The 13,997-nt window shown below is 31.5% G+C and overlaps 5 protein-coding genes across 5 annotated transcripts in view; 3 read left to right on the forward strand and 2 right to left on the reverse strand.

Annotated features, from left to right (window-relative positions):
- Nucleotides 1-863: 863 nt before the first annotated feature.
- On the reverse strand, nucleotides 864-2,162 carry LOC108744633 (epimerase family protein SDR39U1). Its single transcript, XM_018480498.2, has 3 exons — nucleotides 1,966-2,162; nucleotides 1,226-1,905; nucleotides 864-1,171 (listed from the first exon to the last, which is right to left on the reverse strand). The coding sequence occupies exons 1-3, from the start codon at nucleotides 1,988-1,990 to the stop codon at nucleotides 950-952; spliced, it is 927 nt and encodes a 308-aa protein (XP_018336000.1). The 5' UTR covers nucleotides 1,991-2,162; the 3' UTR covers nucleotides 864-949.
- A 227-nt stretch (nucleotides 2,163-2,389) lies between these two features.
- On the forward strand, nucleotides 2,390-8,659 carry LOC108744698 (protein virilizer). Its single transcript, XM_018480593.1, has 7 exons — nucleotides 2,390-2,588; nucleotides 2,647-2,938; nucleotides 2,995-3,455; nucleotides 3,567-7,646; nucleotides 7,705-8,125; nucleotides 8,243-8,504; nucleotides 8,563-8,659. The coding sequence occupies exons 1-7, from the start codon at nucleotides 2,532-2,534 to the stop codon at nucleotides 8,600-8,602; spliced, it is 5,613 nt and encodes a 1,870-aa protein (XP_018336095.1). The 5' UTR covers nucleotides 2,390-2,531; the 3' UTR covers nucleotides 8,603-8,659.
- On the reverse strand, nucleotides 8,655-9,744 carry LOC108744699 (active regulator of SIRT1). The gene is made up of 4 exons (XM_018480594.2): nucleotides 9,531-9,744; nucleotides 9,392-9,469; nucleotides 9,173-9,333; nucleotides 8,655-9,109 (listed from the first exon to the last, which is right to left on the reverse strand). The coding sequence occupies exons 1-4, from the start codon at nucleotides 9,592-9,594 to the stop codon at nucleotides 8,990-8,992; spliced, it is 423 nt and encodes a 140-aa protein (XP_018336096.1). The 5' UTR covers nucleotides 9,595-9,744; the 3' UTR covers nucleotides 8,655-8,989.
- Nucleotides 9,745-9,845: 101 nt separating this feature from the next.
- Nucleotides 9,846-10,775, forward strand: LOC108744639 (mapk-regulated corepressor-interacting protein 1). The gene is made up of 5 exons (XM_018480503.2): nucleotides 9,846-10,122; nucleotides 10,181-10,259; nucleotides 10,317-10,420; nucleotides 10,475-10,540; nucleotides 10,606-10,775. The coding sequence occupies exons 1-5, from the start codon at nucleotides 10,071-10,073 to the stop codon at nucleotides 10,737-10,739; spliced, it is 435 nt and encodes a 144-aa protein (XP_018336005.1). The 5' UTR covers nucleotides 9,846-10,070; the 3' UTR covers nucleotides 10,740-10,775.
- A 1,763-nt stretch (nucleotides 10,776-12,538) lies between these two features.
- Nucleotides 12,539-13,997, forward strand: part of LOC108744630 (gastrotropin-like) — a 7,507-nt gene continuing 6,048 nt past the window's right edge. Inside the window, exon 1 of the mRNA XM_018480494.2 lies at nucleotides 12,539-12,679. Within this exon, the coding sequence (XP_018335996.1) occupies nucleotides 12,610-12,679 (70 nt within the window). The 5' untranslated portion in view covers nucleotides 12,539-12,609. The remainder of the gene's footprint in view (nucleotides 12,680-13,997) is intronic.

The raw sequence follows: 13,997 nt of genomic DNA on the forward strand, positions 1-13,997 counted from the left end.
GCAACATTATAGTAGTAATTTGGGGTAACTCTCTCGTTTTTTAGAAATAAATGTAATACATATAAATATAAAAAAATCAATATACAATTTTAATAACAAAAATAATTATATTCTAAAACAATAGGTCAGTACTCAACAGTGCCCCGGGGGGACGACATTTAATTCTCAGCAGGTAGAAGACTGTGATTTTGAAAATGACCAATTGTCATACTTTCAAAGGGTTTCAATATCCCATGAGATAACGCATAAGGCCAATATTGGATCACATCAAGTATTATTAACTGTTAATTTAGAAGAGTCTTTACCTCCTGCATTTGCCACAAGGCATGATGTTGATGCCTGTTTATGGCAACCAATATCTGCTGAAGAAAATTTACTAAAACATGTTGGAACACTTTTTGCTTTTGGGTATATTCAGGTAAGAAATTCGTTGAGTTGGATTTAATACTCAATTATATAAACGCGAGTTATATTTTTACTATATGTTTTCTAATGTAATATATTTTCAGGCGTCAAAACAACAAAGAAAGTTTTCTGTTTGTGCACCTAACTTAAGCTATTCAGCAATTTGTGACTCTACAACACATTTATTTGTGTACAGACAAAATAAATCAGTTACTGGTGGAACATTACGAAATCGAACAACTGGAACTAACGTTGAAAATATCGCTCAACAACAAGTTTTAAATATACCTAAAGATGAGGAAGTTATTGGTATATATGCAGTTAATAAAACTTTGTTTTTATTAACGGAAAATACTATTATGGCATTTAAAATGTAAGGTGTATTTTTAAATGAAATAAACTGCAATAAGTATTTTAATCAAGTACTTTTTTGTAACTGTATGAATAAAATAAGGAAATAAAAATTAATCTAAAGTTTTATTAAACAGTTAACATTTCAGTCTAAATAATATCACCCAAATTCAGCAAATCAACACAACTGATATCACGCAAATTCTAAATTATCTGTTTCCTTACCTTCTATAGTAATGCGGCAAGCATCTTCTATTTTAGGATATAAAAAGTTGAAACCTAAATTAGATGCTTTTTCTGGGATCACTTTTTGACCTTGTGTCATCATTTTTGCACGTTCTCCATTAAATATTACATCCAATACAAAAGCAGGTACAGGAAAAACAGCAGGTCTTTTCATTGTATCAGCCAATACCTAAAAGACAATTGAGAGTTAGTATTACATTAATACATCCATCTTTGATCTTACTGAAGTAAATTTGGCATTCGTAACTATGTCAGGAGCTACAGCATTCATTGGCCCTGTGACATTACTTTTCTCTATACTAAATAGAATTAATCTACATAAATCAATAACATGAATCCAAGGTAGATATTGCTTTCCATTTCCAATAGGTCCTCCCAAACCAAGATAGAATGGCCAATATAATTGTTTTATCATTCCACCATTTCTACCTAACACCACACCACTACGAAGGTTTACAACACGACAAGCTTTGTCTGATAGCAAAACTGCACTTTTTTCCCATGTATGACATAACTTTGATAGAAAATCAAATTCTGTCGTTTCTTTAGATTCATTATAGATTGTACTTTCGCAAGGTTTATAAATACCAACTCCAGACATTGTTACAAAAGCAGTAGGTGTTGTTTCTGCTCGATTAATTGCATTTGCCAAGGCAGTTGTTGTGTTAACTCTAGAATTCCAAACATTCTGCTTAAAACCGGTTGTCCATCTTCTACTGGGATCCAGGACATTTTGTCCTGCTAAATTTACTACAGCTGTTGTAGGCTCTGGCAATCCTTTCTCTTTAAGATCTGTCCAAGTCATCCTTTGTATGCCCGGCATACGGGAAATAATATGTACGTCATACCCTTTAGCACTTAAAAGTTTGCTTAAATATGAACCAATAAATCCACTGCCACCCCCTAAAAATAAGCAAGTATTTACTACTCTGTTTATGTCAGAAAATACTGGGTTTTTATTACCTACAACAACGGTACCCGAAGTCATTATTATATTATCTTAAGGTGTACTACACAGCTATTTTTTTAGAAGATCTACGGGTGTTCTTATTAATTACATTGAACTGAAAATTGCATTTTTCAGGCAGTCTTTCAATTACAGAAAATATTCCTCATTAACTCAAATGCTCAAAAAATGTGTGGTTAGGTAACTGAAAACATATTTTTTTTATGTTAGAAAGGTAGTGTTTATAAATACTAAAGGCGTTGATAAAATAACAATAAAGTTAAATGAATAATATAATAAAACATATTTTTTTTTAATAAAGTTATCTCTGTAAGTAAATAAGTAATATCAATAATTATGATATTAATATTAATAAAATATATTACGATAAAATGAACAACGGGTTGTCAGATGAGAACCACAGCAGCATTAAATAAATAATGCATGAATAAGGTTATGTGCAAATTATAAAAAAACAATTCAAATAACATTGTTAATTTATTACCAGTTACTGCAATAATTAGTAAGTATTAGACAAAATAATGTATGAATTGAACGGCTTTTTTACATAAGATAATTAAAAATGTCAGAAACTGTGGAATTGTTGTTTTTCGATACGTTCGCTCATGACAACAGTGAAGTAAGTTTTTAAGACATAAAGTATTATTTACACGTTTGAAATTCATCTTTTATCTTAGGAGCTTAATTTGGATTTAGTTCAATTCCCAAAACCTGTATATGTTACCGAAGTAAGAATAATTCCACTAGGAGCCAGAGTTCAAGCTGATTTCCCGGGAGGTGTTCGATTGGGTGCTACTAACCCAAGTCAATTTTCCATTGAATTTTTTGTAAACGATTTAGGTAAAACTGGTGCGAGTACATTCGAAAGCTTGGGGGGTTTTGAATATAATCAAAATGGTTGTATTAACATGGAATGTGTTCCAAATGATACTGTCAGGAAAATTCCTACAGATGGCTTAGTTTTGAGAGGTATTTATATTAGTACTTTTTTTTAAGTTAATTATCAATATTTCTTTTAACCATAGGTTGGTACACTACAATAACATTAGCAGTTTATGGCATTCTCACAGCAAACATCGCAGAACAACTAATTCCACCAGTTGTAACTCCAAGTATGCCACCTCAGACCAATCCAGTTTCAGAAGTACCTCAAATGGTGCCCAATTCTACAATCGAAAATGAATGGCCTCCAGAAGTAATTCAACCTGTTCCAATAGAGTATGCACAACCTGCTGCAGCTCCCTATACACAAGCATATGCCCAGTCAGATCAATTTCAACAGGAATATCCTGAATACTACGAGGTACCAAAGGATCCAAGAAACTACCACCACACACCTGAACAGGACTGGGACAATAAAAGTAGAGGACGGTCGCTGGAGAGAGAACGGGATAGAGATAGAGAACGAGATAGAGATAGAGATCGAGACAGAGAAAGGGACAGGGACCGCGAAAGAGGGCGAGATATTGACAGGGACAGATATGGGGTAAGTTGTTCTGAATTGAAGTAGCAATGACTAGATAACTATTCTTTCTTTTTTTCTTTTCATTTATGTCTTTATTTTTTTGAAAAAAAAAATGATTTTTTTATTTTTTAGAAAAGCGACAATCATGAAAGAGACATTTCGCGTATGGAAAGCGATAGGAGAGACCGCGATCGAGACAGTAGGCACTTTTCGCGATCACGTAGTAGCGATCGTACACCACGTGATTATCGTGAAACGAGTAGGGATAGAGATCGCGATCGCGAAAGAGATTGGGATCATGAACGGCCTCAAAATATCGATTATCGAGACCGAGAAAGATCAGATAAAGACTGGGATAGGGACAGGGATCGTGACAGAGAACGGGACAGAGATAGAGATCGAGACAGGGATAGGGATCGTTCATATAAGCATTCGGACAGCTACAGAAATCGTAGTTATGGACGTGAAGAAAGAGAAGAAAGTAGAAAGAGACCCAGGACGCCACCTCCAATAATGACTTCTCCAAAAAGACCTCATACCCCTCAAAATGAACAAAAAGAAACCATTCAAAAAGAACAAGAAACATTCCCAGAAAATGAAGCAAGAGAACAAGATAAAGAGGAAAAAGCAGACATTATCGTCAAGTCACCTAAAGAAGCCAAATCTCCTCCAAAAGAAGAACTTCCACAAATTGAGGAGGAAGAATTTGAACCTATTTTGAGCGACGAAGATATTTTGGATGATTCCGAACACTTTCAAGATATGGATTATGATTACACTTCATATACAAATAACGACGATTTGATAAAACTATTTATCCCAGGCACTACAGAACTGCAAAAGTATGAAAAGCCTCAACCGTTCCAAATACACGAAAAAACTATAGATATCGAAGAAAATTTGAAAGTGACCATTGCAATAATGGACGATTTTTTCAAATCCAGTATAACAAAATACACTTTAAATGAGTTTGAAAATTTAAATGGCGAAATCAAAGAGGAGTTTATTCACCTGGGAGAAAAAGTTATATCTACAATGGGAAGTTTAGAGCATTTTCTATGTATAGCAAAAATTTATGACAAAACTCATGAAAAGAAAGAGGGATTTTCTTCCTCAGATGAGGAAATTATTGCCCAAGTACAACTAATAATCGACACATTGATGGAATGGTTGGAGATTGCTTTAAATTTCAAAATGGCAAATGCTCAGAATCAACCGGCATACAAAATTAGACACCTAAAGTGTGGTGTTCGTTTGGCAGAATGGTGTAGCAACAGCGAGGAATTTATTCATTTACTTTGGAATCGAAAATTTTACATCGACGAAATTCTTCTGAACTTATACCACGAAGAGTTTATGGCTTTGTCGATTAAACTCATGATTTTAAGAGCATTAAATTCGTACTTACTACATAAATCTACAATTGAACGGTTTATAATACAAAATAATCAAGAAGAAAAACCTAAAGAAAACGGTTTCGGAACTCATGACCATCCCACGTTTTTAAAGAAAAACGGGTATACAACTTTAATAGAAATAATACAAAGTAACCCTTCAGTTCGATTAAAATTCGCCTTGACGTCTATTTTAAGAAAACTTAACTTATTTGAAGTTCTTTCTAAACTTCATGATACAGTAGGTAAAATGAAGAATGAAACTGATGAATCTCAGCACACTGATTTTATTATTAAAGCCCTCAATCAAACCCTGGAGTATTGTCAGTTAAGTCCCTTTGTGCTGTCTCAACCGAAAAGATTTCTTCCAGTTGCAGCGCAATTCGAAATAAATCGCACAGACACTAAAAACGTCTTAACTGATTTCTTTAAAATGCATAAATTTCTTGAAAGCATTGTTTTACTCTTAACTCTTCCTAATACTATGAACCTTTCTTCTATAAAGACGCCGATTTATAAAATCTTATCAGAACTCGCATCATGTGCAGAAGGGCTTGAATATTTGTCTTCTAATTGTCAAACTGTGAACGTATTATTGCAGTGTCTTTTACAAAACGACGATGATATTCAATTCACAATATCGGACGCTATGGTTTTAAAATCCCATAACTTGGGTCTAAAACTGGCTTATAAAATTCAAACTCTTTTTCACGTCGAATGCTTATTGAACATTGGTGAAAAGTACAGATTTGATTGCGACGCAACTGAAGTTTTAGATAATTTACATGCACTTTTCTGTTTGACGTTCTCGAGCATAGGAAAATTCGCATGTCCCCAAGTCTTGGGAATTAACGACAACTTGCGATGCTTACTACAATTTTTAGATGTGATTCACGTTAAAGAAAAGTCAGAAATGCATCTAAGTAAGCTGAAAAAATCACCCGGTATAGGATACATTGTTGATTTAATCGCAATGACAATAATGTACGTGCCGAATGTTCCGCTACTAGAAAAGTATTCAAAACAGTTTTTACAAATCATTGCTCATCAAGATTTTTTTGAACCTTCAGCGTCTGCTAAAATAAACGAATTCGCTCCCTTTGTTAAACCGTTCGAGAACATTAATGTTTTAAATTACGACAACATAAGTAATTTTGTGGATATTATCAACAAGCATATCGACACAGTAACCAGTTATCCCGGACAATTAATAACTTGTTTACATATTCTTCATTATTTAGGCATTTCAAAGCACAATAATAACAACACTGACAATCCTCTTAATAATTTTATAGAACTTAAATATAAGCACGTAATTTTGCAATTCTTCTCCCTGGATGGAGTTGCAGTTTTAACGAAAATTTTGCAAAAACTTTGCGATTATTACGAACAACCATATTTACATTCATCCACCTTCGTCTCGAATCAGTGCATTAACATTGTAAATGTGATAGTTCCTTCAGTGGAACTCCTGAAACAAATGCTTTCGTACGTAATTCAGTGTCGTAATACGAATTTTAAAGATCTCACGTCTGTACCTGCTCTGCTGCAAACGTTTAATTTATTGCAGTCTTTCTCATCAACGTCTCCTATTTTTTCAAAAGCTAGAAAAACTTGCGAAATCATCATAGAAACATTGTTAGTTTACACGCAACCTTTATCAGAAGAAGTAAGTGAAAAAGATTCTTTGAATAAGACTTTATGGACTTTGATGTGCGGGGAAGTGATAAAATTTGCAACTACCGCCCCTTACACTTTTATTTCCGGTTTACTTGTGTTCTCGGAACTGTTACCATTGCCGTTTCCTGTACAAACTCGAGAACCTCTGCAGAACGACGAAATTTCGTGGTTAATTAATTTAAGGAAATTGTGGTCAGCACATCTCCATGCCCATACCAACAGCATTCAAGAAATGATTAACAAAATGTGTACATCTTTACATCAACCCCTCCTGAACTTGTTAAGAAGAGTTTGTGTGCAGCTATCAGACTTGGCAGCAAATTCTGCAATAATGATTGCTAGGGGAATTTTGGACTCGGTTTATAGCGAACTGGTACAAAAAGAAGACAAAGTAGAGATTTGTAGTAGCCATGCTGCAAGAATACTAAACTTCTTAGCTTGTCTGGTAACTCATGGTACCTTAAAATGCGCAGTGTTACAGTTAATTAATCCGAATAATTCTAATGTAATGAAAGGGGATGAGAAATATTTACAGATTCCTCAAGCTTTTGCGCGGGTCTTAAAAGTAAGCGACTTATCGACTTCACACGTCCAAGCCCAAGAATGCATCTTAAGTATCATACAGAGTTGTTGTGATACTGAAATCACTTTGTTACAGTATTCTACAGAAGGAAAGAACGCTGTATCGGACGTTTATTTGGCAAATTCCCTGCCAACAAGAGACAATTTACTTCTTTTCATTTCCACAATCATTGAACACCTGATGAGCGATAATTCTTTTGTAACCTTTTTGCCTATTGTGAGAACGTTTTTGCTTTTAACAGAACACGATTATGGTTTTTTTCATTTGAGAGACATGTTAAGAAAAAGGAATGAAGTCTTTTTGAACGTGTTGAATAAACTTGCCAAAAATTTTTCGAAGGACAACGGTGAGTGCCTGTCAACGTTAAATACTTTAGTTGAGTTTTTGCGAGTATGCGCCACGATTGAAGAGGATGAAGAAGAAAACTTAGCTTTCAAACCTAGAACAATGAAGATGACTATTGAGGAAGTGAAGTCATTGGTTGGATGGAAGGGGGAGAAACCAAGCGACGAGAATGAATGTCATCCACTTTATACACTAGAAGAACTTTTAAAGGTAAATTATTGTGTTTCTTTTGTATACGGTGTATGTAATTAAAAAAATGGTTTTACAGAAACTAGTTCAAGAGGATAAGACATTTGATAGTTTATTGGAAGGTGTATCAGGCATAATAAATTTATTAAATTCAAATGCAGAGACTGACACAAAAGATTCCACTTTGGAGCCTATTTTACCTGCGCCGGAAACACTGTTAGTTCAATTTTCTCGGAGATCTGTTTTTACATTAACCGAAATTGTTGATGAAAGATTAACCAGCGCTTATTGGCTATCATCTCCTGCCGATGAAGGAGAAACCGAAGCAGAAAATATAACACTCGATTTAACCGACTTCTGTAAACAAAACTTTTCTCAAGAAGTAAATTTGATAAGGGAAGTAGAAAAATTGTGTAGAATTTGTCCGTCTAATAATGTCGAAGTGGACGGAAATAAACCAAAGGGAGTCAACGAACAAGAAAAGATGAAAAAACCATTTGGTAAATAAAATTATTTCATAAAGAAGTGCCAAATTTCTTATAAATTCTTGCTAAAAAATGATTTTTAAATTTCATTTATGAAATGTCTAAAAAAAATTTTTTTTATTGTTGAATTAGTGACGCCTATGGCACGTCGCGGGTTTCCCCGAACTGTTCAGGCTCGAGCAGATTTGTTCCGATCAAGGCCACCTAATACTTCTCGACCTCCTTCATTGCATGTGGATGATTTTGTTGCGTTGGAAACATGTGGCGCACAACCCACTGGACCAACGGGTTATAACAAAATCAGCAGAGAACTTTTGTCGACGACTAGGGTCGCAAGAGGATCCCGAGGAAGAGCTTTTGTCACGTCAGAAAGGGCTGTGCACTATCGACAAATGTAAAGTCAAATAATGAACGTTTATCGTATTTTTAACTGTTATTTCATTTGTTTTTAGGTCGTGGTGGGGTGCAGGGCTTCGAAGGAACCCATATTAATAGATATTCCACCTTTTTTATGTATAAATTAGCAACATAAATAGTTCTTGTGATTTTTGTAGTTGTTTCTTTTAATTAATAAATTAAGTTAATGTAAATGACAAACTACTTATTAGTATGCTTGCACATTATGAATTGCATTAAAAATATTCACTTCTTTTTATACATGACATAAAGTGTAAAAATTGATAAAGTTCCTATAAAAATCGTACCACTTATGGCGCATGCTAACAAAATAACAATTGGAATGTCCTTCTTTAAAAGGTGTTCGTCAGGTAATGGTAAAACTGGCTTAAGTATTAAATGGAAAAACAAATAAAATAAACCTGATATGCTCAGAATTAGACCTGCCGTTCCTATATCTCGGTCATGTATCATTGTAGCACGTCAATTGTCTATAAATTCCTCTTCAAATTTAGCAAAATCTTCTTCAGTGAAGGCAGTTTTCTTCTCCTTTGATTTCTTCTTAATTTTAACTGGACGCTTTGTTACAGCTCTTTCAATTATCTGAAATTGTAAGTCAAAATTCCAATAAAAAGCATACTAAAATTGTAAGAATACCTTAATTACCTTTTCAACAATATTTTTATTTAAGTTAAGTTTGCATGATTCTCTAATAGCTTTCAGCTTTCTTAAATTTTCTTTGAGAATTTGATCTTCACTTCTCTTTGACTTTTTAGCTTCAGCAACAGTCAATTTTCTGTTTTGCTGAAGAACATTAACTTGTGATACTAAAATCATACATATTAATAACTGTTAAAGCTCAATTAGCAAATATAAAGAAATTACCTTTGTTTTTGCTATGACTTATTTTCTTTGTCACTTTAAAGTTTTGTGGAACTTCAACCTCTTTCTTTTTCTTTTTTCCTGAAATATTCATATTTCAAACGTTTAACTATTATTTTTATAAACTAATAAAATTAATTACCTTTAAAAATTTTAAGTTCAGGATCAACAATTTCTAAACTTTTTCGAACTAAAGCAGCCGACATTTCATCACAAGTATTTAATATTACTGCATACTATTAGTGTTAGATTATAATTATATTAGCTGTTTTATTTAATAAACATTCCTTAGAAAGTAACGAAATTAATGTGACGTACGTTAGGAAAACTAAGGTTAACACCATAGATAAGAATGGCAGATAACCATACACAACAGATAACCATCAAATAACTTTATCTATGCACATGATCATAGATCATAATACGTGTAGTGACTCTATTACAATATGCCTTGCTACGGAATGTTTATCATTAATTTATACAATTGAATTAATTGTATTAGCAATAAAAAAGGAAACATAATATCATCCTAATTTTACTCAGTTTAGAACTTGGATTATTTCAAAAATTAAATGTCTCATAGAAAACATATGCAGAATAAGACAATTAACCTCAACATTTTTAATATTCTTTAAACCAAATTTTTTATAATTGTCTACACCACATATTCACTCGCATAGTAATGTACAATATTAAAGGGCCAAGTAAAATTGTTGCAAAGTCTACAAGAAGAGGTAAAATTGTAACTTTAATAGAACTGAAAACTGTTTGTAATAAATATTATAATTTTAGGTATTTCACAAAACTTAGATAATTTACACAATCAACATAGAAGTAAAGTTCTAGATTCAAATGAAAACGAAATAGTAAAGTAATGTATTAAGTAAGTTCGCTTTGTGTAATTATAGTAACGAGCCATTTATTTTAGTGGTCCAAAACCAATATTTCAATCCAAAAAATGTGCAAATAATAGGAAATGTAAAGACAACATATCACCACATCACGAGAAACTTATCACATATATAAATGAATGTATGTATTTTTTATTTAGATTTATGTGATCTAAAATGTACTTTGCTATTTCAGCTTGGAACTTAGTAGCATCTGAATTAAACAGTCAACAAAACAATAATAATAAAGATAGTACAAAAAGTAAGTAAAAGTTAAAAATTAATGTATAATGAATTAAAGAAACTGCAAATTGTTTCGTTTTTTAGAATCCCAAATGGTAATGTATTTTGAGGAGAGCCCTTGTACACAACTTCAAGACTTTAAGCCTTTTGATCTTGAATCCTGGTGGGGAAGAAGACTCTATACAAAAATTACAAATTCAACAAATTCAAAAAATTAAATCAATTGTAAATTTTAAAGAAATGTTTTTAAAGTCTGTTAAATTTATTTTTTAATGTGTACATTAAGCACTGTATATATATATATACATATACAATATGAGATACTTTTGTTTTTTTCTGTTTTGTGTTATATAATTATTCCAGCTACATCATATATGTATCACACATTTTTGTTATTAAGAAAATTAAGTATTAAAAGATTGGAAGTTTTTTACTTATGAATATAGAAATATTTATCGTTAGGAATCCGAACTATTAAGGTTTTTATGAAAAAAGTTGCGCTTTTTTATCTAAAAAAGTAATAATAATCTTTCAAACAGTATTCTCTATACGTTATACACAATGAAAATATTATGGTGCTTATGTCCGATAGATGGCGCATCATTGACTAAAAGTGATTTAATTTATTTAAAATATGTAATGTACAGAGTGTCTACTTTAAGATTGACTAAAAGTTCTTTGTCGAACTTCGTCACGTAGAATGCAAAGAATCGATAGTATGAACCGAAAAAAACAATTGTTCTCATTATGGATGGTTATTCACGTTAGTAAACGTTATATTTAATATGTATGATGATAAACATTCATAATCAAAAAGATAAACATTCATAAAAATATACAATACGAACATGTAATCATTAAAAGACGCAACAAATGCATGAAACAGTAATGAATTTACAAAATATCATTTTCACAAATTAAATATTTTTTTTCAAAGACCTTTCATCTTTTTCTATCTTATGAAAATACACTCAAGAGTGTAAGATTACCTGAACCACTAATAACGAACTATGTACTATCCAACAACATATCTTTAGTGCTATTGAAGTACCAAATATATCCAGAATTCACAGCAACATCGGTTTTTAAGACTAATAAACATTAATAGTTTTTACGCTGTCCAACCTTAATTAATATACTAGTCACATTATACAGGGTTTCCATTATATGATGTTCACACCGTCGATTGTTTATCTAAAAATAACTTGTTCTTAAAATATAACATAAATAAACATGCACAAGGTAATTATTAATTGTTACTTATAATGTTTGGATTTTGTANTTTAATAGAGAAAAAACTACAAATTGTATATATTTATTAACATAAAAAGAAAAGGAACGAAGAACAATACACACAAGAAGGGCAGAAAAATAAGCGAAAATGTTAATATTAATCATTTGGGTCACTATAGTCGGATACGATTTCTTGAGAAGTAGTCATAATGAACGATATGTTATTTAAACGGAGTCATTATATTAAAACTTTCTTATAGAGAATTTAATATGAAAACCAAACTTAACACTGCAATTACTTCATATTAAGCGGTTGGTCAATATAGGCGGAATCATAATAAACGAATTCCACTGTATTTAATTAGTATTTGTAATAGTATAATAGTTTGTAGACGGTCTTAAGAATAGAATACAGAAAATCGCATCTCGATCCGACTTACTGTACAAAAATTCAAAGTTTTGACCTATTTTTGTGCAAAATCCGATTATATTTAACCAAAATACTTGCATTAACTCAGAAACTATTTAAAAAAATTGTTATTTTCATTTTTTTTTTCAAAAATCTTTAACCTGGAGTTCATAGGTTCATGCATCAGTGAAACAAAATATTTGGCAGGTATTGAAACTATATTTATCTCGTAAGTACAATGTACACATGCACTGTTGTCAGGTGGTAATGATATTTTCGATGAGTACCAATTTTTTCCCAATCAAAGGTACAAACTGTTATCAGAACACTCCTAGGTACACTGCGATAAGATGTCACCAAAAATATAAAAGGAGGATGACGGATTGACTTCAGTTCAGTTATCTCCGACGTTTATCGTTAAAAATAGTTCAAAAAAGTGCAACAGAATGTCTCTTGAAGGAAAGTACGAAATTGTTAGCAGCGAAAACCTTGTCGAATTTTTAAAATCGTTGGGAGGTACGTTAATTATTTTATTTTATTTTTTTGTTAGTATTGGTACCTACTGTGGTAATGTATTGGGCGATTATTAAATATAACAGTCGATTATCGATTGTACGAAAATAATCGATTATTGGGATTAAAGGAATCGATTAATTGACAAATACTCATTTAATCCAAATTATCGAATCACTATAGATAATAGTTTTTACGCTGTCCAACCTTAATTAATATACTAGTCACATTATACAGGGTTTCCATTATATGATGTTCACACCGTCGATTGTTTATCTAAAAATAACTTGTTCTTAAAATATAACATAAATAAACATGCACAAGGTAATTATTAATTGTTACTTATAATGTTTGGATTTTGTATTATTCAACGCTGAATCATATTTTCATTTTATTCATTATCTTTAAGACCGGAAAGTATTATATTATTTACTATAAAGAGAAAAAATATTATCACAATCAGGTAAAAGTTAAGTAACTTATCTGCAAAAGTATAAAACCGTTAGTTTAAAGTTCAAAAACAAGTAAGATAGTGTATATAATTGTAAACAGGAATGATTTTTACATTTTTATCGCAAATAAATTAATTAGAATGTTACAATTTTAATTTCTTTGCGCAGAACTCGTTTTCACCAGGTATATTAACTTTTTTAATTAATAAACAAAACAATTAAATCGAAAACTATAAATAGCATTTTAAATACTTCAGTAGTAATAATTACTCACTAGATGGCTATACACTGCTTCTATTTGGATATTAAGTTGAACTTATATTAGTTTATTATTTGTCCAAAGAATAGCTGAAGGTATTTGTACAAATTTTCTTATACTAAATCGTCTTTTTCAAAAGATAATAACTTCTTTTGATGCTTAAAAAAATAGACAGCCGCACGTAATAGAGAGATGTTATAACTCGGGGAAGTACTGAATTGTATAAATCATACAGAAATTTAGTGTCTTCTGGAGAGATAGAGAAGGAGTCCGCTTATAAGAGGGGTGTGTCAATTGAAAATACCCATTTAATAACGATTTTTAATATTTATTTGAAAAAGCGAAAATAATCTTAACTGCAGTTCGATAAGAATGATAGTAATTACTTTCAAGGTATATTTTGTAACACTGGAAATAAACGACTACTTATTATTTATTGTATTTACAGTATTGTTGATTATATTACGTCAGAATATAATCCGAATTAACATTTACCAAAAATTTCACTTAATCCTTCTAGGAATGTAGATACTATTTTTATAAATATGAATTTCGTATTTCAGTGAATGAAAAATTATTATTTTTATATTAAATTGCTATGATTGCTTAA

The sequence above is a fragment of the Agrilus planipennis genome, unplaced genomic scaffold (assembly GCF_000699045.2).
Source record: "Agrilus planipennis isolate EAB-ADULT unplaced genomic scaffold, Apla_2.0 scaffold16, whole genome shotgun sequence".
Classification (NCBI taxonomy): domain Eukaryota; kingdom Metazoa; phylum Arthropoda; class Insecta; order Coleoptera; family Buprestidae; genus Agrilus; species Agrilus planipennis.